Source organism: Macaca fascicularis, chromosome 3, assembly GCF_037993035.2.
Source record: "Macaca fascicularis isolate 582-1 chromosome 3, T2T-MFA8v1.1".
Lineage (NCBI taxonomy): Eukaryota > Metazoa > Chordata > Mammalia > Primates > Cercopithecidae > Macaca > Macaca fascicularis.
In genome coordinates this window covers 104,093,164-104,117,138 of record NC_088377.1, presented here as the reverse complement: position 1 = coordinate 104,117,138, position 23,975 = coordinate 104,093,164, and the positions used below count along the sequence as shown (strand labels likewise).

The following is a 23,975-nucleotide window of genomic DNA, read 5'->3' as shown; positions in this document are numbered from 1 at the left end:
CGAATGTTTATAGAACAAGATTCACACATTTTATGTGTAAACATTACACCAAGTATTTGGATACAAAAAATATTTATTTTATAAACTTTATATTTAAAATAGAATTGTAATCTGTCTACTCACAAAACCTAATTTAAAACATGATACATTTCTCTCTCTAGCCAATTTGATGTTAGTTTTACAAACAATACTCATTTTTTAATTGTTTTATATCAAGAACCTGAACTAAATGTTTGTTTTATCAGAAAACATTTCCCTTTTATTTTAAAGAGTGCTTTTTAAATGAAGGCACCAACAAGAACTACTTTCAGATGGTACAGAATTTCTTATTTCTTGAAGACTCTGTGGTTGACCACTTCTTCATTAGTTACCTGCAGCAAGACACCTTCCTGCCAAAGGAAAAAAAAAGTATCTGAAGAAGTTTATCATGTTTGTCCAAAAGAACCTAAACAACTTCAGTGGTGGTCTTAGGATCAAAGAAGACTCACTGGTGCATATAGTAGAGTAAGCCCTGAGTATCACATTCCTGTAAAGGCAATAAAGCCGGGCAATCAAACTGATGGTATCTAAGGAATGAATTTCAACAGCCAAACTACAACTTTCTCTTCAGGGTAAGACACTGAACTAAAATAACCACATTTAACCCACCTACTTGGTACTGGATACATACAGGCTTCATAATGTAGACAGACACTTCACTCAAGTATGAACTATCTGAAAATAGATTCAACCATTTTTGCCCTACCTTCAGCCTCTTCCTGATAAGCATGTACAGTTACAACCATAAATACAACAAATGTCTTTAATAAAAACCCCTAGTTCACTCAAAATGTTTGATCCAAGAAATGTGAATACACAAGGGTGTAACGATGGGAAATCTCATGATTTATTGAACTTGCAGCCTAACTTTTACCTACCATTTTACTACCAACACCACTGAAGGAACCAAGAAAAGCTTTATTAATGATCACTTGGCTTGCCTCAGCTGTTGAAATGAAGCACTTTACAGTCTTTGTGGCAGCAGAATATACTTGTCCATGGTTCATATCAATGCTAAAATTCCAGCAGGGAAAAAAATGATATGTTAAGCACCCAAATCTTCACACGGAGGGGGAGGGGGTAGGAAAAGAAGGAAAAAAAGGGAAAAACAACCAAAATAATTTAAGTAAATGACAGATTGGAAAACAGGGTTTATAAAAATTATTCTCTTGAGTTTATAAATTGTTAAACTCAATTTATAGCTATGTTAAACTACGTAAGAACCACTATACTGAAAGACCATTTAAGAGTATTAGTTTATCTTTTAGGGAGGAAAATTAAGAAAGGAAAAGTAAATAAGATCTTACCTAAAGAAGTTTAACTGAAGCTTAGAACTATTTTGCTCTACACCCTCAGCTTTCGTTGGCATCCTTAAAAACTACTGTAGTTAAAGTTTTGTAGAAACAGCACAGTTTTTTAAGACTGGCTGAACTTAGTAGCCGTCAAGAGTTCTCTTGTACTAGACCTGTGTCCCTGAAGAGTACCTCGCTGGGGTTATTTCCTTTCCTTGCATTGAAGAAGCAGCATCTAAAAGATCTAAAAAGGTGTTTCTCCTTGCAGAGATATCCCTTAAGTTATCTACATAATTTAATCCTGATGAATTGCAGACAACACACTTATATCTGACCAGCATTTATCTTATACAAATATAACAACAGCTTTGCAACGGACCTTAATTATACTACCCACTCCTTAACTTATTTAAAATAAAAAGTCTATAATTACACAATTTCCTTTAGAATTATTTTATTAAATCATAAATGTACAACAGCTTCTTAACTCTACACACGCACTTAAATTTTTTAAAGGAAAAACGTTATGTCTTATTACACCATGATCCTGGCTAATAGCTTTTCAAAACTTTGAGAAAAATCTTAAAAAAGGTTTCACATGTCACCTGAAACTTACAAATTTAACATTATCAAAGAAGGAATGCTTCTACACTCTTACAAAGACCACTAGAAAGAAACAACAATTAAAAAGCTAAGAAACTGTCTCAAAGGCATTTTTTTTTTTACAATCCTTCCTCCACAGTAAGGTAATGTTATTAAATAATCCAATCCATTCACAAAATGGCTCTCTGCATCTGCTCTGGTGTCTTCTGCCATATCACTGCATATTTATGCATGACTGAGATAAGAGTTTCCTTAACATTGTTATTTCGATAACCTGAAGCTGTTCTGTTACCTCTGGGCTCTCATCCTCTCCTATTTATACAGTGAAGCCTGTTTCAACAGAAGTAAAGAGTAAAAAAAAAATAGGTTATGAAATTATCCATCTAACCAGATTTTAAGGAAAGATAACATGATCCTAAAAAGCTTTTACTCCTGCAGCTATGTCTCCCAAGATAATAATAATTGTAAAACTCAAAAGCTACTTACCCATGGCAAATAGGAAGAAGCTCAGTATCGGCTCCTCCCACCATAACCCCCACTTCCTCCACTGCCTCCTGGACCATAGTTTCCTATAATTGTTGGAACAGCAAGAGAAAACAAACTTACTTTGATTTCCCATAATCACTATAACACTACAGCTGATTCTATTTTCTATCCATCCAGTCTTTAATAAAAACAAGCAGATCCTAACCCTTTGCAGCCAGTTAGCAGAATTACTTGGGAGATAAATTACTCAGGTTCATAGACATTTTTATTTCGTGGCTGATGCTATGCTATTCTTTTAAATAAAGGGTCCTCTCATCCTCATTTGGACTAAGGGATTTTTTTAAAGTACACCAAGACCAAGACACAGAAAATGTTTACTCCTGCTAAAAACCTCAAGAATAAGCTAAGCAATGGTTTGAATCATGGTTTAATAATTTAACTTCAAAGACCCTCATTCCAATTTACACCCACTTGCAATGTGGGTTACAATTTTACTTAGCTGTTTACCAGCCCCCACCAGAAATTAAACTACTGAACTTCCCCACCTCCAACACCCCTAATCCCAATTTGATGTTGTAACTGCTTGCTGAGTACTTCTGTGGAGATTTATGCAAAATTTCTTTATTTTCACTAAGACCGTATATCCCACAACCCAAACTATTTAGTATGTTATTTTCCCTTTAAGTCACAAAAGGCTAATCCTTTAATCACAAACATCTGAAAAATCTCAATTGTTATAAATTACCTCCACCATATGGTCCCCCCATGTTCCTGCTACCACCAAAGTTTCCACTCTTCATTGGACCATAGTTAGAAGGTTGCTGGTTATAATTTCCAAAATCATTGTAATTTCCACTTCCATAATTTCCTATAAAAAAATTGGAACACTAGTATAATGGACCTCAGAACAATACATTAAACCAAAAGAACATTAAACCAGAAAAACATTAAACCAAAGATACATGCTAAGGATTTAGGACAAAGCTCCCACAAAAACAAAAGCAAACACTTTATCTAGTGACAAACATTGAAATAAAAGATCAAGTATTACAAAGCCATTAATTCCAAATTCCCACATAAAGGTTGCAGGTGAATTTATTACCTCCTCCATAGTTGTCATAACCACCTCCGTAGCCCCCACCCTGGTTGCCATATCCAGGTCCTCCACCACCATATCCTCCTCTTCCTCCTCCATAACCGGGGCTACCTCCAAAATTGCCACCTATTATAAAATAAGCCTTTAAGTAATCACTTAATATTTTCAATGCCATTTTGAACTGTCTCCTCACATCCATTTCCAAGTTTGCATGTGAAACATTCAATGAAATTCCTCTAAAACAGCTTGAAGGACTGAATACCTACCCTTGGTAAACATGTGGTGGCTAGAGTGCCTACCCAGCCAAATGGATAACACCATGTGTACCCACTTAAATACCTGTAACGCTACAGCTTTCCCTCAATACTAAAAATCTTAAGTTATCTTGAAATACTACATGTATATAGTGGGTAAGGTTGTGAGGCTAGACTAGCAGTGTGGGTTAGGGAGAAAGTAAAAGAGCACTTCCCCCTACTGGCCCAAAAGAAAGTTTCTATTATGTCTCCCTACGAATTACATCTTTTAAAACAATGTTCTCGGTCAGGCACGGGGGCTCCCGCCTGTAAACTTTGGGAGGCTGAGGTGGGTGGATCACAAGGTCAAGAGATAAGAAGACCATCTGGCTAACACGGTGAAACCCATCTCCACTAAAAATACAAAAAATTAGCCGGGTGTAGTGGCAGGCGCCTGTAGTCCTAACTACTCGGGAGGCTGAGTCAGGAGAATGGAGTGAACCAGGGAGGCAAAGGTTGCAGTGAGCTGTTATTGCGCCACTGCACTCCAGCCTGGGCGACAGAGAGACTCTCTGAAACAAAACAAAACAATGTTGTTGGCCAGGCCCAGGAGCTCACATCTGTAATCCCAGCAGTAAGGGAAGTTGAGGCGGGTGGATTGCTTGAGCCCAGGAATTCAAGACCAGTCAGGGCGACATAGCAAAACCCCTACACCCCTACAAAAAAACACAAAATTAGCTGGTTAACAGTGGTGCACCCTGTAGCTCCAGCTACCCAGGAGGCTAAGGTGGGAGGATGGCTTGAGGCTAAGGGTGCAGTGAGCTAAGATCACACCACTGCACTCCAGTCTGAGCAACAAAGCCAGACCCCATCTCAAAGAAAAAAAAATAGGCACAACACTCTACACAGTATGTTCTTTACTGTAAACAGAAGTAGGGACAAATGAAACACTTTCACATAATGCAAAACCTAAACAAAACAAAACATCCGGGCACAGTGGCTCACGCCTGTAATCCCAGCACTTTTGGGAGGCCAAGGTGGGCGGATCACGAGGTCAGGAGTTTAAGACCAGCCTGACCAACATGGGGAAACCCTGTCTCTACTAAATACCAAAATTAGGTGGGCGTGGTGGTGCACACCGGTAATCCCAGCTACTCAGGAGGCTGAGGCAGGAGAATCACTTGGACCGGGAAGGCAGAGGTTGTAGTGAGCAGACACACGCCACTACACTCCAGCCTGGGCAACAGAGCAAGGCTGTCTCAAAAAAACAAAAGCCACCTTATAAAAAGGGGAAAAAAAAAAAAAAGCTTCTGTTGTGGGCTGAGTCTCAAATTACTTGTAGTTAAATACAAGAACTCAGCTTTCTCTAAAATTTTAAATGGTAGAACTTAAGTCACACCTAATGAGTGGCAACACCAGAAATCAAGTCTATTACCAGCTCATAGTTTTAAATGTCCCTTCCTTATCACAAAATCTGTCTTGGGCACCAGCCTTTTCTGTACGCCAATAAAACTGATATATTTATTATATCACATTTCAGGTTCAATGGTAGTTCATAACCTTATCTGTAGCCAGGAGCACAGTGAACATTTTGGAAAATTTCCTTAGGTTACTTTTTGAAAGTTATCCTGGGATGCTTACCATCTAGTTAAGGGTTTAGACATATTTTACATTTTTCTCCTACGTATTCTCCCCCCTTAGATTTTACTCAGTTAAATCCAGTCTTCTGCACTTTTCCAGAAAGCACAGTACAAAAACATATCTAGATCCAATTATTTTGCTTAAGATGGAATACTGTGATTATCTTTAAATTTTCATTTTAAATAGCACTGTATTCCTTAGGCTGTAACTACTAAGACGTCAAATTACTTATAAAAGAAATAACTGGACCACTATCACCTAAGCCCTTTATAAGGGGCAATATAAAATGTTTAAAAACTCAAAATATAAATGAACTAAATATACAATATGGTTAAGTATTAGTCACATAAACAAACCAAAATATAGAGGAAACTGACCTCCAGGCCCTCCTCCATACCCATTATAGCCATCCCCAAATCCACGTCCACTGCCATATCCATCTGTTAGGGAGCAAAAAAGATTACATTTACTATAAGCTGTTCACCATTATTACTAATACTCATTTTTTCAGTTCTCTTAATACCTCAGCACAATAATTAAGAACCTCAGAAAAGCACACGCTAGTGCTACTAGTTTATTCACAAAACATGAAAGCATATAATTAAATCTCATTACCACCTAAATTTTGAACTCTTAACTGAACAAGTCTCAATTTTAGAGATTCCATTTCATTTATACATAAGAATGACACTTCATGGGGCCAAAGCTTTTCTGATGACACTTCATTTTACATTATCAATCCAGATAACTTATTAACACAACCCTATTAAACTTCTTGTCTGGCCAAGTCACAGGAACTTGCCAGGATACTATCTATTTGAAGTCTTAGGGAAAGGTTTTGATTTACGTTGATTTCCTGATTCTACTAATGAAAACCTAATCATATTTAAAATAAAAGCACACTCATCCTTTAAACACATAGAATTTGAACTTACCAGATCCTCCTCTGAAGTTACTTCCTGGTCCTGGTCCGAAATTTCCACCGCCACCACGCGAATCCCCGAAGCCGAAGTTGCCTACAATAAATGCCCCAGTTAGAAGCAAGCCCTTACATGAATAAAAATAAAGAAGAAACAGAATTGAAATTACCTCCTCTTCCACTCCTAGAACTCTGAACTTCTTGCATTTCTTGTCTAGACAAAGCCTTTCTTACTTCTGCATTATGACCATTGATGGTATGGTATTTCTGCACTGCAATGAAAAATTCAAACTCCTTTTAAATTAAATCAACAACATTAAACAACTTTAAAAGTTTACCTTTCAATAAAATTAGATGTTAACATACACAAAATTGAATACATGGTAAGAACAGTACATTTGTGGTTAGACACTTACATACGATTTTATCCACAGGATCATGGTCATCAAAAGTAACAAAGCCAAAGCCTCTTTTCTTTCCAGACTGTCTATCAGTAATTATCTCAATGGTATCAATTTTTCCATATTCCTCAAAGTAATCTCTAAGGTGATGTTCCTCAGTATCTTCTTTAATTCCGCCAACAAACAGCTTCTTCACAGTTACATGAGCCCCTGGTTTTCCAGATTCCTAAAATATTGGTGGGGTAAAAGTCATCCCGACAGAAAAAAACACAAGCATGATTCAAAGTAGCCGACCTTTGTACCATACTTGGCTTGTATCGACCTTAAAACTACCAGATCTACAACAACAGCTTTTAGGGACCTAGCTTTTGACAAATAAGTTAGCTTCAGAAAATGGTCCAAAAACCCAACAGAGCTTTAATAAAATCTTGAGTTAAAACTAAATTCAGAGATACTTTCCGATGTTCAGCAAGGCAGCATTCTTTATGTTAATTGCACAAGACAGTCATGGTTTGCTTACCTCTCTTGCTACAGCACGTTTTGGCTCAACTACTCTCCCATCAATTGAATGAGGTCTTGCAGCCATGGCAGCATCAACCTCAGCCATGGATGAGAAAGTTACAAAACCAAATCCTCTTGATCTTTTGCTTGCAGGATCCCTCATTACCTTTCAAACCAAAGAGGAAACTTTAGCATTTAATCTCATTATAACTTATAAGTAAACAGTCATTATAATAGAATTTACTATGCTGATATAGTTACTTCCTCCATGATTCACTTAAACAGCTACGATACTAACATACAGTAACAATTCAGTAACTTACGTACCACACAGTCTGTAAGCTTTCCCCATTGTTCGTAATAGTTCCTCAAACTTTCTTCTGTGGTTTCAAAGCTTAAGCCACCAATAAAGAGCTTACGGAACTGTTCCTTTTCTCTCTGCAAAGGAAAATACCATTTCAATTTTTATTTACATTTTCCTCTTTGTATGCAGGAAATTAAATTCTTAAATATGAGGTGACCTGCTGGCAGAGTACCTTTTTCCTCTCCAAAGGAACAGTTTCTAAAGTTTTCTGGGGGGGAAAAAAAAAACTTACATCAAATTTAAACCATATGTTAAACTGCATATTAGTTGTGTTACACCAAAAAAATTGCCTCAGCTGATCTACACAAGTTTCAAAGTCATTAATGCTTGATCTAAATTTACTCAACATTAAATTATCTTAAACAAATGTATTATTACTTAATTTAAAAAATTTCTAAGGAGAAATGAACAAATGTAGACCGTGGTTATCAAAAGATTACTAAATCTTTACCAAAAATTTCAACCCTATAACCTAAAAACCCAGATTTCTATTTATAAACATCAGAAAATAACTTTTGGTTCGATGGTTATGACCCAAAGTTTTTATTTCACGATTCAGTAACATTTTCCCTTAACTGCCCCCTCTGGTGGTGATTCTAAGTATATTAGCCAAAAAAAAACTTTTTAAAATACTGTTTCTCCCTATGACTCTGACAAAAATATTTAAAATCATGATATGCATTAGCAATAACCTTAAAAATTACTTAAAACCAGGACAAATTCATTTTTATGACCAGCAGCACTCAAAGCTTAAAAGTTTTAACAGGTTTTTGGTGGACACTGTCTATACAGGATATGACAATACAGAATATGAATTACTCAGCTTAACCTTATGTACAATAAAATACATTCACCTGGCATAATCTCTAAGCTAACTATTACTGAAAGCTGAAGCTTACTGAACTTGATTGGCCATGTGGCAAGCGACACGGCACGAAACAATTTTCTAACTCAATAGGAAAAACCTCAGAGTTGAAATCTTTAATACCTGCAAACAAGCAAATATGTCGTATTATACAACCCTGTATTTTGGGCAGTTAAGAATGTTAAGTAAACCTGTCTTAAAAGGTAACTACGTTAAAAAAAAAAATTAAACGAGAGGAAGTGATATCCAGGACCAACTACTACGAATGCATAATGCACACTAAAAAGTCACAAGTAATTTTGAATGAAGAATTATTTTTTGTTCCTAGCAAGAAGAATTGCTGCTCTCAGCCCAGTTCTACAGAGCTCTCTCCCTCCATTCACATGCTCCCAACTGCTAAAAAAAAACAGTGGTAAATGCCAGTTCGGATTTTTTCCTGTAATTGTTTTCAGGACTGGTAAAAATAAAAAATAAAAAAACATTAACCGAAATGATTAAACTACTTCCTATGAGACACAACGCAGTCTTGAAATGGTTACTTGCCAAAATAGATATTTTCATTTTCTCAATTAGTTTTTTCTTAATTGTCGTCAGCACATAGGTGTCTCTAAACTGAAATTACCGATAATGTACATTTATAACAAGTCTTACAGATCACTAACAAAAAGCAAAAACTCATTACTTACCTCACAATTTTTCCAAACTTACCCGATGTCCACTATCGATTTTAAACAATGTTATTTTATAAACGTGCTTAGGGTCAAAGAAAATAACCAGGTAGACCCCCTTCGCTTGAGACCTTATGCTTATCAATGTAATGTTCAACCAAGATTGCAAACATAAATGAGAAAAGTAACAAAGTTCAAATACAGAGCGGCCCAGGCCCAAAACAATTTTGCACAAAAATACACACGCATTACAGGAAAGAGCCTCTGAAGCCATGTTTTAACCGAAGTACAACTAAGGATAAAATCGTTATTTCGCTTTCCTCGTAATTTCTAACTAATCATCTATAATGGTCCATGGAACTGTCCCGTAAGGATTAAACTTCTCAGGAAAAACATTACTTAAAATACGAGTCGGCTCTACAACTTAAGCGGAATCCTTAAGAACAGTAAAGGCTTCTGACGCGAATATCCCTCCCCCGCCCAGAAAAACCATCCTCGTCCCTGCCCCTCGTGGCCGATGGCTTCCAAAGTGTTTATTTTTGCTGCTGTTCATCTGCCGTTTTAGTGACTGCAGACCCAAATATATCCGTTACTCAAATAAATTTAAAAAACAGGAAAACTACAAAACGGTTTCTTTGTCCTATAGCTCGCATTAAACCCGGCCCGACGCCCTGGGTGGTGGTATCTTCTCTGAAACCGGGCCCGCAAACCCGGAGCACCCCCCCGCCCGCTCTTCGGTGTGGCTTCCGAACGCAATGGCGCCATTTCATCGAGGGGAAGGCTGAGCGCCTTTAATGAGGTGCGCAGGACTCTAAAGATCCAAGCTCACAAAACACTCCAAATCCACCTCGAAACGATATGAAAAGAGCCCGAGAAGAAAGAAAAATAGTTAACCACTTCTATGCCTTGACAGAGAAAGCACACTAAAAGAATAAGAGAATTAAAAGAAAAACGCTGAGAGGAAGGCGAGCCATGAAAATGGCGGCCGCCAAATCCGGTTCCCGGGAGAGAGGGGGAGGGGAAGCTCCGCAGCCTCGCTCACGGGTACCCGCTGCCCGCCGAAACACTCGCCGCGGAGACGCCGTGGCCCCCAAAGCATCGTGCTTTAAAAAGGGAATAAGAATTCCCGCCTCCGCGCCCCACTTTCACTCCAGCGGGGCAGCGTCCGCCATGTGAAAGCTCCCCATCCCCCACCCCCAGTGAAGGGAAATGGCGCCGGGAGGCCGAGGGTGGGGAAGCTTGTTTGTACGCTCAGGCCTCCGGTCAAGACCCCGTTCATAAACCTCAAGCCCCACTGCTACTGAAGCGGTCCGATTTCCTGCCGCTCTCCCACGGAGGCGGCCGGCCGACTTCCACAAGGGGGCCAACGGCCTCGCCATGCCCTTTCCAATAACTCATTGATTTCAAACCCGTTACCTCCATCGCGGACTCAGTCGCTTCAGCCCGATTTCCCGCAGCCGAGCGAGATGAGAGAGATCTCCGCGGACGAACACGAACCGGACTCGTCCTGGCGCTGTAGTGAGAACTGCCTCTCCTCGAGAAACAACACCGCTAGGAGTACCTCCGCACGGGACCCGGCGCTGCTGCTACTGCCGCTAGAGCCGCTGCCGCCGCTTTTCTAGAACCTTCCCCCCCACTAACGCGTCTTCCTCTACGTCAGGCCGTTGCGTAAACGCCCTAACCGCCGCCAATGGCGGGAAGGCTCTACGCCCCTCCTTACGCCAAATGCGTACTCCTCCCCCTCCTGTGGCCAGCGACAGTGCCCGACGTTACTTCCGTAAATGCGCTCAGTGAATTGCGGAAGGCTCGAGTCCCGCGAGTTACTACCTCTCGGAATAGGGTCCCGCCCCCGGCCTTGGCGCAAGGCAGGTGAGAAACGGTCGCGCAGTTTGAAATTAACGCCGACGGGAGGAGCTTAATCCGGAGCCCGGAGTTCCAGCCCTCTCAACCTGGGAGGTGGTCCCTGCAGCTACGCCTTTGATAACCCCCGCCAGAAAAATCGTAGTATAATATGAGCCTTCCCTTTTCGTTTTTCGTGTCCCAACTCGGCGGATTGACTCGGCCCCTTCCGGAAACACCCGAATCAACTTCTAGTCAAATTATCGTTCACGCCACACTGACCTAACCCTGACCCGCGTCTATGCAGCTGACCCCTGGGGTACAGGAGGGGTCTCTGCTGAAAGTGGTCCCAAAGGGGTACTAGTTTTTAAGCTCCCAACTCTCTCTCCCCAAGCGTTTGGAGGATTCCGCACCCTCGCACCGCAGGGGCGAGGAAGTGGGCGGAGTCCGGTTTTGGCGCCAGCACTGAGGCTGCAAAGCAGAAAAGCCACCGCTGAGGAGACTCCGGTTACCGTCCTCGCCCCTCCTCCCCCCTCCCTCCCCTTGGGGACCACCAGGCGCCACGGGGCGAACGGTAAGTGCCGCGGTCTTCGCAGCCGCCCTCCCCCTAGGGCCCCAATTCCCAGCGGGTGCGGCGCGCGGCCCCTCCCCCCCGCCGGGCGCGCGCCCGCTGCCCCGCCCTTCGTGGCCGCCCGGCGTGGGCGGTGCCACCCCTCCCCCCCCCGGCGGCCCCGCGCACAGCTCCCGGCTCCCTCACCCCTCGGATGTGGCTCGAGCTGTAGGCGCGCAAGGCCGGAGACGCTGCAGACCCGCGACCCGGAGCAGCTCAGAGGCGGTGAAGTCGGTGGTTTTCCTTCTCTCTAGCCCTCGCTCGGTGGTGGTGCATCAGATGCTGCACGCGCCCCGGGGGCCCGCTTCTCCGCTCCCCTCCCTTCCTTGCCGGACACCGCGCCGGGAGCTGCGGGAAGGAGTGGAGAGGGTCGGGCGGTGGCCTCGCGGCTGACCTGGCTCGGGGCCGGCGCCGGCAGTTAGTGGGGGGACTGTTCGGTCCTCGAGGGGGTAGGGAGCTGTGGCGACGGTCGCCCTATTTCGAGACAAAGCGCATTTTCCCTCCCCTCCCCCACCAGCGTTCCGGCGGAGGCGCCCCCTCCCCCAGCCGCCACGCGGGGCTGGGTCGAGACTTGGGCCTCCGGGAGGGCGGCGCGTGGTCCCGTGTCCGCGAGGCCTGGCGGCGCGCGGCCGACTGTCCCGAGGTTGCGGCGGCCGTCCCGTTAACGTGGCCGCCGCGGGGGGTAGGCGCGTGCCGTGTGGCGCAGTGCCCTTGAGCCCCCGCGCCGCGGCCTTTGTTTCTCCCTGCGGATGCGCTGACCACGAGGCCCGCGCTCCCGGGTGGGGGCGGGCAGCTGCGCTTAGGCCTCGGGACGCAGAGCTCCAGCGGAGAGGGTCGGAGGCGGAGGGGGAGCGGGTGTGTGCAAAAGGTGATTGCGTCTTCAAAGTGTCACGAAACGGGGTTGAAGCATCGTTAAGTTTTTTCCTTTAGTTAGTTAACTGCTGATTGGAAAAAGAGAGGGTTTCTGAGCAGAAACAAACTTAGGATTGCAGAACAGAGAAGATTCACAGGGGTTTACAGTTGTGAGTTGTTTGGGTAATCGTGCATGGTTTTAAACCGAAAGGATTGTCCTTTAAAAATGGAACATGGACTTGATTACAAATGGGATTTAGATTAGAAAAGATATTTGTCCCCTATGTTAAGCCATGTGAAGCTGCCTTAGGTACCAAGATCCCCAGTAAAGTCTTTCTAGACTCACATGTTTAGAACACGTACTTACGTGCATCATAAGCAATGTAGGTAGGAGCGCAAATCTACTCTGGATTTGTATCAACGTTTGAAATGTGCGCTCCCTACTTGGGGGTTGGAATCCAAACAGAACTTGTATTTAGTTACCTTTTTTGTGTCGTGCAAACTTCTCTTAACTGTCATGCATTTTTCTAGTAATAGTTCTTCAAGTCTGCAATAAAAAATGGCCTCCAATAAAACTACATTGGTAAGTTAATGAAAAGCTAAAGTATGTAAGGATTTAACCCAAGGTTTTTTCCCCCAAAGTATAACTTTGCATCTTTGTGGTTGAGAAATTTACATCGACATATTTCCCAGCTCTCCCAGTATAATTATAGGGGAAAATTAGGAGCAAAACGAATTCATTACATGGAGATACTTGCTGACTTGACTTAATAGCGTCTTAACTAGTTTAATCTTTGAAGGACAGTGCAATGTGGATTTTGCTGAGGATTTTTATCTTCAGATAGAAATACCCACGTTTTTGCAAAATATTACATAAAATAATAAAGCCCTTGTTGGTTGGCATAATTTTCCTTAAATCCCCAGAATTCTGGAGAAGTATTTTCATTAAAGCCAAATTTGAAGAACCAGGTACCTTGTGCACCTAGGTTGGAGCAAGTTAGTGAATCTTTCAAATGGCTTTGGTCACTTTATCTTGTTTTAACTTACTCTGAAATATAGAAGAATCTTGAATACAATTCATTGCGGTGTTTTGTTTTTTTTAAAAAAAATGATCGAAATAGCAAATACGATCCAGAAGGGAGAAAAGGCTAGATTTTTTGTATCTTCTTCAGCTATGTCATGTTACAAGTTTTTTAAAACCTTGGAATATTCACATAAAAATCATGAAATTCAAAGTTACAGTTTTCACAATATTTAACTCTCAACATATTGCATTAATCTTAAGCGCGTAAAGGTGAATGTTAATGTCTCCTAGGTAAAGTAAAGCATTTGTTTTTGGTCTGTATATGTTCTCTCTGGGTTTCACACTAGAAAGGGCACGTTGGTGATTTTTAATTTGTGCCATCATTAGATTCTATGTTAAGTCAGATACCCTGGAAAACAGAATTTGTTTTTGCATGCAATTGATACTCTTTGGGGTCTGTTATTTATTGGTATTTAAATAGTTTATTTTGTGAGGGATCACAGGTTGGCCACTTTAAAACTTTTTTTAACTTTTCATTTTAAAAATTCATTAGTGTTGTGAGATATATGTACTGTTAATTTCACTTAAATAATGGGAAATTTATTTTGACTCAAATCCACATTTGGAAAAAAGTACTGGGTTAAGCCAAACATATACTACAAAAGAAAATGGTGAGCATTTGAAACTAGCTTATGAATGCCATAGTAGTAAATACTGTATGGTATTTTGTCTGCCCCTTTTTTTTTTCTTTTTTTTAACCTTAGTATGTATCCTTTTCATTTTCTATACTTATTTTTTACTTCTTTATTTTGTTAGCCTTCTCCCTTTGTGGCAGTAGCTGTTTTGTTTTTCATGTAGTATAGGTATCTAATACACTTCTGTCTCTTCCAATTTGTTTTTGCTTCTCCCACTATTATTTCTACCTTCTTGTACTGTACAATGACAGAAATCTGTTTGGGCCCAGTACTCAAGTATCTTGACTAATGAGAATCATAAGACCTGACTTGGAAATGGTATCCGAGAAAGTCAGGTGTTTGCTGCATTTTTTTGTATTCCAGGGGAGTGTGTGTGTGTGTGTGTGTGTGTGTGTGTGTGTGTGTGTGTTACCTATATGCTTGCTTGCATAGCTTGAAATGTCATTTTGCAGTCTTGAGGCCTTTCTTACATGTGTGTCTGCGCACTTCATATGCCTGCATAGCTTGAAATGTCCTTTTGTAGCCTTGAGGTGTTGCTGTTAACTTTTTTCTGCTTGCTGCTTTACTTGTGGGATGGCTTTAGTGACTGGGCAATTAAGGTTTATCTTTTTTTGATAGTATTTGGGTTTTTTGGTTTTGTGGGGGGGTTTTTTTGAGACAGTTTTTCTCTTGTCCAGGCTAGAGTGCAATGGCGTGATCTTGGCTCATCGCAACCTCGGCCTCCCGGGTTCAAGCGATTCTCCTGCCTCAGCCTCCCAAGTAGCTGGGATTACAGGCATGCATCACCATGCCTGGCTACTTTTTTATTTTTAGTAGAGACAGCGTTTCTCCATGTTGGTCAGGCTGGTCTCAAACTCCTGACATCAGGTGATCTGCCCACCTCAGCCTCCCAAAGTGCTGGCATTACAGGCATGAGCCACCACGCCTGGCAGTAGCATTTGTTTTAAGATGAAATGTTAAGGTGGATTTCTTCTCTGCCCATAGGATCTTCTGATTAACCATTTCGGGGTTTTTCCCCCGCATTTTTAATCTCATAAAAATTTTCCCCATTTTTAATCCTCTCATAGCAAATCTTGAGCTATTGAAGAGAGCTGATTGAGGTTGGTTTCCTGCTTCTCTTAAATAGTGTCATACAAAAAAATGCCTGTTTAAAGTGAAGTTGGCTACCAATATAGACTTTGTCTTGAGAAACCAGGAAGGAAGGATTTTTTTCACCTTAGAGAATTAAAATCTCCCCTTTTGTCCTCTTGAAGTGACAGCTTTATAGGTTCTAAGTGGTAGGAAATATTATCTACAGAGATGGAAAAATAATCTTGTCCTTTAACCTCCTAGTGGTCTCCATAGTTGACCTTGCAGTTGGTATCAGGATTGTGAACCACGTGTTCATTCTGCGCTTACCTTTTATTTGTATTATTGAAGCTTTTGACATTAGTATTTGAATTGAGAAGGAGGCTCTTAGGTCTGTCGTTGGTTCACCTAAGACCTGTCACTACTATTTTCTTCTCTGTATCACCCTGTAAGTACTTCCTGCATAGTTGCTGTGTTGTTAAAATGAGTGAAAACTCTAGTAAACTTGGTCTTTTAAGACTACAGGGCCGGGCGCAGTGGCTTACGCCTGTAATCCCAGCACTTTGGGAGGCAAAATCACTTGAAGTCAGGAGTTTGAGACCAGCCTGGTCAACATGGTGAAACCCCGTTTCTAATAAAAATACAAAAAAAATTAGCCCGGCATGGTGGCATGTGCCTGTAATCCCAGCTACTTGGGAGGCTGAGGCTTGATAATTGCTTGAACCTAGGGAGGCAGAGGTTGCAGTGAGCCGAGATCACGCCATTGCACTCCAGCCTGGGCAACAGAGTGAGAGACCCTGTCTCAAAAAAAAAAAGACTGGAAAAAAAGTAATTTTTCCAGATAGTGTTTTTGATTGTATTATTTTGGTGGTGGGTCATAAGTTTGAGCTAAATCAACAAAATAAAGCATTCTTTTATTTTATTGTCTGTTGACTTTTAATCTTTCCCTGTCTGCCCTGGGATGTGGAAGTAAAAAGTAAAAATTTATGTTGAATGTAATAATAATGTAAGCAATTGAGCCTTGAAAATGTACCCAAAATTCAAGAAGAATATTTCTTAATTTCTCATTTGTTTTATTTTAGCAAAAAATGGGGAAAAAACAGAATGGAAAGAGTAAAAAAGTTGAAGAGGCAGAGCCTGAAGAATTTGTGGTGGAAAAAGTACTAGATCGACGTGTAGTGAATGGGAAAGTGGAGTATTTCCTGAAGTGGAAGGGATTTACAGAGTAAGAAACTTTAGTGCATCTGTATTGTATGTTTGACTGCAGCTAAGTGGTTTTAGAATTTGTTTTTAACCTGACTCTTTTACCTGCTTTCCCATAGATGTCTTTAAATGTAAAGACACCTTGAATTTAGGTATCTTATTTGAAGTCTATTTAAAAAGAACCAAAACTTTATTGTACAGTTGAAGCTGAGCAGACTAGAGACTAGTTTATTACCCTGGGGAGTCAAATTTGTAAAATTATAGAGTGTAGTTTACTATATAATGTATTTTAATGTGGTTAGATATTATACTGATTATAACAATCTGCATTGTTTTCCTCCACACAGAGGGTACTAAAAAACATTGAAGCTATATAGTATAGACTAGTGGGTCTCATACAGGATTACCTATAATCTAGGCTTTATACTAAGTTTATTATGTCCTAATACCTAAGAAGTAGAGCCTGGGCTTGTTTTAAGCTCTCTGGTTCCTTGTGTTCTTTGATACGGATTCTTGATAATTTTCACAAAATGTGAATAACTTGAACATGCAGCAATTACATACTTTAACACTTGGTGTTTGTTGTGCTTATCTGCTTTGATTCTTCCCTGTTACACCACAAAGCTCCATAGGCAGTGACAATTAAAAATGGATAGGTGGAGATCAATTTCCTGAGCTTGCTGGAGATAGAGCATATGGTAGTCAAATGATTGGGCTTCACATATCTGTTATCTCGTGCTTTCCCTGCTCTTCACATTTAATTCATAGCAGTTTGGGAAATATGAGTTGAATGGGAGATTTACGTTTTCCTGTTTTATCCTCCAGTGTTTTTAGTTGAAATTAAGTATGTATCATAAGTCCATACTTTATTAAGCCCATGAAACATGAAAAATTATTTTTACCCAGCAAAACTTTAGGAAATGAATGGGCTCCTCCCTTTTTCTTCTCCCAAAACTTAAGGCCACTAGCAAAATTATACTGCATTTGGCCATGTGCAGTGTAATAAGTAATGTAAAAGACTCTTTTCTTTTTTTTTTTAGACGGAGTCTCGCCCTGTTGCCCAGGCTGGAGTGCAGTGGCGTGATCTCAGCTCACTGCAACCTCTGTCTCCCGAGTTCAAGCAATTTTCCTGCCTCAGCCTCCCGAGTAGCTGGGACTACAGGCATTTGCCACTATGCCCAGCTAATTTTTGTATTTTAGCAGAGACAGGGTTTCACCATGTTGGCCAGGCTGATCCCAAACTCCTGACCTCAAGGGATCCACCTGCTTTGACCTCCCAAAGTTCTGGGATTACAGGTGTGAGCCACCACACCCAGCCAAGAAGACTTTAATGAAAATAATATTACAGAGCAGAGACTTTTATTGTTCTCTACCCAGTAATTTGGATTTACTAATTTAGAGTCTCAAATTAGAATGTAGGGCCTGGGTGCAGTGGCTCACACCTGCAATTCCAGCACTTTGAGGGTCCAAGGCTGGAGGATCACTTGAAACCAGGAATTCAAGACCAGCCTGGCCAACAAAATGAGACCCTTTCTCTATTTAAAAAAAAAAAAAAAAAGAAGTGTGTGTTTTAAGTTAGCTGGGCATGGTGTTGCATACCTGCAGTCCCAGCTACTTGGGCTAAGGCAGAGGATTGCCTGAGCCGGGAGTTGGAATCTTCAGTGAGCTATGATTCCACCACTGTACTCCCGTCTGGGCAACAAAGCAAGACCCTGTCTTTGGCAGAGGCAGGCGGGGAGGTGGGGTAATGTAGGGAAGGAGGAAATTATTAGTATCTGCAGTACAGAGGATTTTTTATTCCCCCAGGTGTCTATTAAAATGGATCTGGATAATGGTGATGAATCGTGTCTAATTCAATCAAATTTTTTTTTTAAACTAAACAGTGCTGACAATACTTGGGAACCTGAAGAAAATTTAGATTGTCCAGAGTTGATTGAAGCATTTCTTAACTCTCAGAAAGCTGGCAAAGAAAAAGATGGTACAAAAAGAAAATCTTTATCTGACAGTGAATCTGATGACAGCAAATCAAAGAAGAAAAGAGATGCTGTAAGTATAAAATATTGCCCACCAGCTTGTCCTTCTGTAAAACGTCAATGGCTTGATTTCTTTTTTTCCCCCCCCATGAGATGGAGACTTGCTCTTGTCGCCCAGGCTGGAGTGCAATGGCATGATCTTGGCTCACTGCAACACCACCTCCCAGGTTCAAGCCATTCTCCTGCCTGAGCCTCCCAAGTAGCTGGAATTACAGGCTCCCGCCTAATTTGGTATTTTTAATAGAGATAGGGTTTCACCATGTTGGCCAGGCTGGTCTTGAACTCCTGACCTTGTGATCCTCCCACCTCATCCTCCCAAAGTGCTGGGATGACAGGTGTGAGCCACCACACCCAGCTTTTTTTTTTTTTTTTTTTTTTTTTTTTTTTTTTTTTTTTGAGACAGAGTCTCCCTCTGTCGCCCAGGCAGGAGTGCAGTGGTACACTATCTCCGCTCACTGCAACACTCCGCCTCCAGAGTAGCTGGGATTATAAGGGTGCGCCACCACACCTGGCTGATTTTTGTATGTTTAGTAGAGACGGGGTTTCATCATGTTGGCCAGACTGATCTTGAACTCTGACCTCAGGTGATCCACCCGCCTCGGCCTCCCAGAGTGATGGGATTACAGGCGTGAGGCACCCCACCAAGCCCAGCTTTGATGGCTTGCTTTTTTAAAACTCAGATACTTTTATAAAAGGCCTCTTAATCGTATTTTAAATATTATAATATTTAGGACAATAAGGATGGGCATGGTTTAGCCTACATTGTGTTAAATGTGCAGTAAGTGCTTATGCCACTTAGGTTGTGCTAGTGCAATTTTTCTTAGTTTCATGGATTTGATCCCTGAGTAGACCCATTAATTACCTGTGATCCCAGGCTAGCAATCTTAGGTACAAACAATACTAAGATTGGATTATTGAAAGCCTTTGCACTATAGTAAAAACAATGCAAATAGAACTTTCTGATTATAGTCCATTAATGGCATTGACCACCAAAAAGTATTTGCATGTCATCTTTGTATTGCCAAACAGTGCCTTGATTTTGAAGTCTATAATCTTTGATAATCGTTACACACTTTCTTGACATGAATTGAGACATTCATTTGATTCACTCTACGTGTGTTTTGGTCCAGTCTTTGCTTTACTTATGTCTCTGTGGCTTCAGGCAAGTCAGGTAACTTCCTACTTACATCCTTGACTGTAAAACAGATTATACTTATGTTGCCCACTGTCCTAATGTGGCAATTTGGGGAAACATCTTGGTGCTGAATTAGGTTCTAGGCTTAGGCACTATAAACATGATTTAAAACTTGATCATTTGAACTAGAAGCAAAGAAGTACAACCTTCATGATAACTCTGTATAAGGTCATAGGTATAATTGCTATTACAGATGAGGAAACAAGAGAATGACTACAAATTTGGTTTTGAAAGTAAATCACATGCTTAACAGAAGCACAGTTTTGGCCAGGCACGGTGGCTCGCGCCTATAATCCCAGCACGTTGGGAAACCAAAGCAGGAACATTGCTTGAGCCCAGGAGTTGGAGGCCAGTTTGGGCAACTTAGTGAGACCCCATCTCTAAAAAGAAAAAAAAAATCAGCAAGACATGGTGGATGCCTCCTGTAGTCTCAGCTACTTGGAAGGCTGCGGCAGAAGGATTGCTTGAGCCTGGGAGTTGAAGGTGCAGTGAACTGTGATTATGCCAGTGCACGTCAGCTTAGGCAATGGAGCAAGACCTTGTCTCCAAAAATTATTAAATAATAAATCAAGCACAACTTTTAACAATACTTATTGAGCCCTTACCATGTGCCATACTCTGTGCCAAATCTTTTGCTTTTAATGTGCTGTGAAATACCTGTGCTGTAGATACTAAAATTCTGTTTTGTGAAACCACAAAGAGGTTGATTAACTTGCCCAAAGCCACACAGTTCGTAAGTGGGGTAGGTCCATCATTCTCACCCTGGCAGTGTTACTCCAGAGCCTATGACATTGACATAAAGCTCTGACAGGAATAAAGGATTTATTGATATCATTCGTTCTCCAACTTTTTTTGGTCTTAAGGCCTGTTTACACTCTAATAAAATTATTGAGGATCCCCAAAGAGCTTTTGTTTGTATGGGTTATAACTATCAATACTAACATAGTAGAAATTAAAACAAATTTCTAAAATGACTTTCTAAAAAAGTTGAGTAGCGTTTTACATTTTTACAAATCTTCGACTTGGGTCTTAAGGCAATTTTACTTAAACACATTTGATTGCTGTGGCGTATTGTTTTGGTGGAGGTATATGAAGACAATCCAAAGTCACAAATAGGTGAAAAAAGGGGGCCTTACACAACCCCCTCCCAAAAAGAACTCTAGAATCCCCAATGAATCCGTAGACCACATTTTGAGAACCACTGGTTTATATTAAGTACTTTCTAATGCAGGGCGTCTAATCTTTTGGCAGCCCTGGGCCACGTTAGGAGAATTGTCTAGGGCTACACATAAAATAGACTTAACACCAACCACAACTGATGAGCTAAAAAAAAAAAAAAAAAAATCCCAAGAAAGTCTCAGTATAAGAAAGTTCACAAATTTGTGTTGGGCCGCCTTCGGAGCCGTCCTGGGCCGCAGGTTAGACAAGTTTGTTCTAACATTTCCTATCATTTAGAATGATCACAGATAGTTGGTGTGAGTTTTAACATTTTTAATATTTCTCACTGTTTGTGTTTTGTTTATGCTTTTAAAATGCATTGGTAATTCAGACTAATTCCTGGAAGTAATTTGAAATATATTAACTTTTAAGACTTTATTATTACCAGAAATAAAGAGATTAGTTTTTCTGTATGCCCACACAACTCTGCCTTTGGTGTCACTGAACGCAGTAATTTTCTTGAGTTTTGATTCTGAATGTTTTTGGAAATTTTAAGTGTTCTGCATATCAAACTCAGGTTGTTTTTCTACTTGTAAAGTTAATGGAAATCAGATGTTTTTAATTACCAAATATGGGTTCTTGCTGTAGTCGTGTCTGTCTCGCTATTGGAACGTGTTTATTTAAAATAATGCCATGAAAACAATTTAATACTCTTGAGTTTGCTGTATGAAAAAAATGTCTTCTAAACAGGCTGACAAACCAAGAGGATTTGCCAGAGGTCTTGATCCTGAAAGAATAATTGGTGCCACAGACAGCAGTGGAGAATTGATGTTTCTTATGAAATGGTGAGTATGCAGGGACTGTTAGATTTGAAAGAAAGAATAGACTTTTTTTTTAATTTGTGAAATGGTTTTTATCATTAGGCAGGGAAAAATTATCTGCCGAGAGGATGATTCTGGTTTTACTAGTAGTGTTTTAAAGCAAGGGTCAGCACACTGTGGCCTGTTTTGAAAATGAAGTTTATTAGAACATAGCAACAAGTATACATATATAACCCTCCTGGAGCACTTAATACCTTTTGTTTGGACTATTATTTTTTTAAATGAATGGTTGTCAGTTGACAAACAACTTAGACTTGTAACTGAATTTTTCTTTTTCTTAAAACAGGAAAGATTCAGATGAGGCAGACTTGGTGCTGGCGAAAGAGGCAAATATGAAGTGTCCTCAAATTGTAATTGCTTTTTATGAAGAGAGACTAACTTGGCATTCTTGTCCAGAAGATGAAGCTCAATAATTGTTCACATTGTTTTTTTATATATATTTATATATATATATAAAATTTGGGTCTTGGATTTTGATTTACTAGTGTGACGAAATAACTACATCCTAATGAAAATCAAGTTTGATATGTTTGTTTTGAAAGTAGCGTTGGAAGAGTTGTTGGGGGGTTTTTTTGCATCTATAGCACTGGTTACTTTGAACAAATAAATAAAAGCTTTCTGTAGTTGCTTCCTTTATCAGAAAAGAACATTTGATACCATGGTATATTATTTCCTCTTCATTGAAGAACAGCTTTTCTAAATGTTGGGGGAAATGTCCATAGTCATTAATCAAAACTTGTGTTCTCATAAGCCTAAGGACCATTTTAGGTTTTTTACATGTTTTTGTGTGTGTGTGTATCCATAAAATGCATATGTAAATTTTTCTTTGTTTTTAAGCATTCACCCAAACAAAAAATCACAGGTAAACCCATGTTTCTGAGATGCCATTATTCTGACCAAAATAAGAGATAATCACTTCAAGTTAAATTGAAATTTTTCCTGAAGCCATACATTTCAAGTAGAATAAGTAATTCTAAATAGGACAATTTAAATTGGATAATTTTAAAGTATCTATAATTGCAGTGGTTTATTTGCAAAATTCCTAAAAGGAAAAATTTTATCACTGCCGTCACAGCAGGTTTCTTCATCCAGATGAGGACACTAGACAAATGCTAGTGTGTTTTAACTAGCTAAACAAAACTTAAGTTAAACGAAAATTTAAAATTTTCCCTAGTGAGCCATTCCTTAACAAAATGTTGAAATCCCTGTTGCTACATTGACTGAAAGGTAATGATGAATGGAATATGTAAGATTTGGCTCATAAAAACCTAATCAGATGGTTAGAGATGTTGGCAGTTGAGGACCTGCTGCCATAAATGTGTGAACAGCCTTTTGTAATCTAATCTATTGACCTGCATGTTTTTTCTTTACCCCAACTGATTCCTTACATGTAGGCTCAATCTTCAGTTATTTGCTTTACTGGTTCAACAAAAGCCAGGAAGAACAACTTTGTAGTAATCAGAGTGTTATCCAACTGTATATTGTTTACTTTATTGTAAATACTGGTGAACAGTGGTTAATAAATAGTTTTATATTCCTTTATGCAATTATTAGACTTTTCTTTATTTGATACGCCTTTACGATAGAAATAGAAACGCCCACACTCATTGGATTATCTTTGTTTATAAGTTGGATGATACCAGTAAGGCATTAGAGTACATATCCTAGATCTTTTGAGCTTATGAGTTTTAAACTTGAATATGTATTTCCACAGGAGTGTTTCCACAGTTGGGAGATAAAAGTTAGTTTCATGTGATCGCTAGGAGGAATTGTCTCATTAAAATGAGGTTTTAAAATCTGGTGGTTGTAACTGTCTTCTAAAGAACGTAAAGTATTCTGATAGGGCTCAGTGTGATGATAGACACATTTTAATTGATTTCCAAAATCCATACAGAAAAGGAAATAACTGATGTCCTGTAATCCCAAAATTTGGGGAGGCCAAGGCAGGAAGATTACTTGAATCCCAGGAGTTTGAGATAAGCCCGGCAACATAGCGAGACCCGCACCTCTACAAAAAAATTTAAAATTAGCTGGGTGTGGTGTCTTGTACCTGTAGTCCTTGCTACTTGGGAAGGTCCCTTAAGCCTAGGAGTTTAAGACAGTATATACATGCCACTGTGCTCCAGCCTGGATGACAGACTCTGTCTCTCAAAAAATTTTTTAAAATACTGTCCTTTTATACTCGTGTTTGTATTACTTTCCTATTGGTGCTTTAACAAATTACCACAAATTTAACCCATTTATGGCTTAAAATAGTTCTGTGGGTCAGAAGTCCAAAAATCAGCGAGCTGAAGTCAGGTTATTCTGTG

General features: G+C 40.2%; 2 protein-coding genes across 19 annotated transcripts; one reads left to right on the top strand and one right to left on the bottom strand.

Annotated features, from left to right (window-relative positions):
• Positions 1-55: 55 nt before the first annotated feature.
• On the bottom strand, positions 56-10,699 carry HNRNPA2B1 (heterogeneous nuclear ribonucleoprotein A2/B1). Of its 15 annotated transcripts, none has more exons than XR_006696506.2 (14): positions 10,525-10,699; positions 7,748-7,783; positions 7,539-7,649; positions 7,231-7,377; positions 6,726-6,936; positions 6,480-6,581; positions 6,326-6,406; positions 5,768-5,830; positions 3,523-3,642; positions 3,166-3,288; positions 2,421-2,503; positions 1,347-1,575; positions 918-1,053; positions 56-389 (listed from the first exon to the last, which is right to left on the bottom strand). XR_006696506.2 is itself a non-coding variant. In XM_015447302.3 (12 exons), exons 1-11 carry the CDS (start codon positions 10,528-10,530, stop codon positions 2,442-2,444), a joined length of 1,062 nt encoding a protein of 353 aa, XP_015302788.1. In that variant the 5' UTR covers positions 10,531-10,699; the 3' UTR covers positions 56-389; positions 2,421-2,441. The 15 variants fall into 15 exon arrangements, 4 of the variants coding, with proteins under 4 accessions (XP_015302788.1, XP_073891428.1, XP_045243553.1 ...); XR_010585725.1 differs by having other exon boundaries at positions 981-1,053; XR_012432586.1 differs by having other exon boundaries at positions 918-1,575.
• A 697-nt stretch (positions 10,700-11,396) lies between these two features.
• Positions 11,397-23,213, top strand: CBX3 (chromobox 3). 4 transcript variants are annotated; one of them, XM_015447621.3, is made up of 6 exons: positions 11,397-11,521; positions 12,941-12,992; positions 16,279-16,421; positions 18,283-18,445; positions 21,536-21,630; positions 21,953-23,213. In XM_015447621.3, exons 2-6 carry the CDS (start codon positions 12,969-12,971, stop codon positions 22,077-22,079), a joined length of 552 nt encoding a protein of 183 aa, XP_015303107.1. In that variant the 5' UTR covers positions 11,397-11,521; positions 12,941-12,968; the 3' UTR covers positions 22,080-23,213. The 4 variants fall into 4 exon arrangements, with proteins under 4 accessions (XP_015303107.1, XP_005550004.1, XP_005550003.1 ...); XM_005549946.4 differs by lacking the exon at positions 11,397-11,521 and adding an exon at positions 11,710-11,787; XM_015447622.3 differs by lacking the exon at positions 11,397-11,521 and adding an exon at positions 11,710-12,425.
• The last annotated feature ends 762 nt before the right edge of the window (positions 23,214-23,975 follow it).

Coding starts and splice junctions, on each gene's coding strand:
- HNRNPA2B1 (XM_015447302.3), bottom strand. Junction 6,582..6,725: donor TCCTGTGGATAAAATCGTAT/GTAAGTGTCTAA, acceptor TTTTCATTGCAG/TGCAGAAATACCATACCATC. Junction 2,504..3,165: donor GGGGGGACCATATGGTGGAG/GTAATTTATAAC, acceptor CAACAATTATAG/GAAACTATGGTCCAGGAGGC.
- CBX3 (XM_015447621.3), top strand. CDS start 12,969: ATGGCCTCCAATAAAACTACATTG. Junction 12,993..16,278: donor CCTCCAATAAAACTACATTG/GTAAGTTAATGA, acceptor GTTTTATTTTAG/CAAAAAATGGGGAAAAAACA. Junction 21,631..21,952: donor TTGATGTTTCTTATGAAATG/GTGAGTATGCAG, acceptor TTCTTAAAACAG/GAAAGATTCAGATGAGGCAG.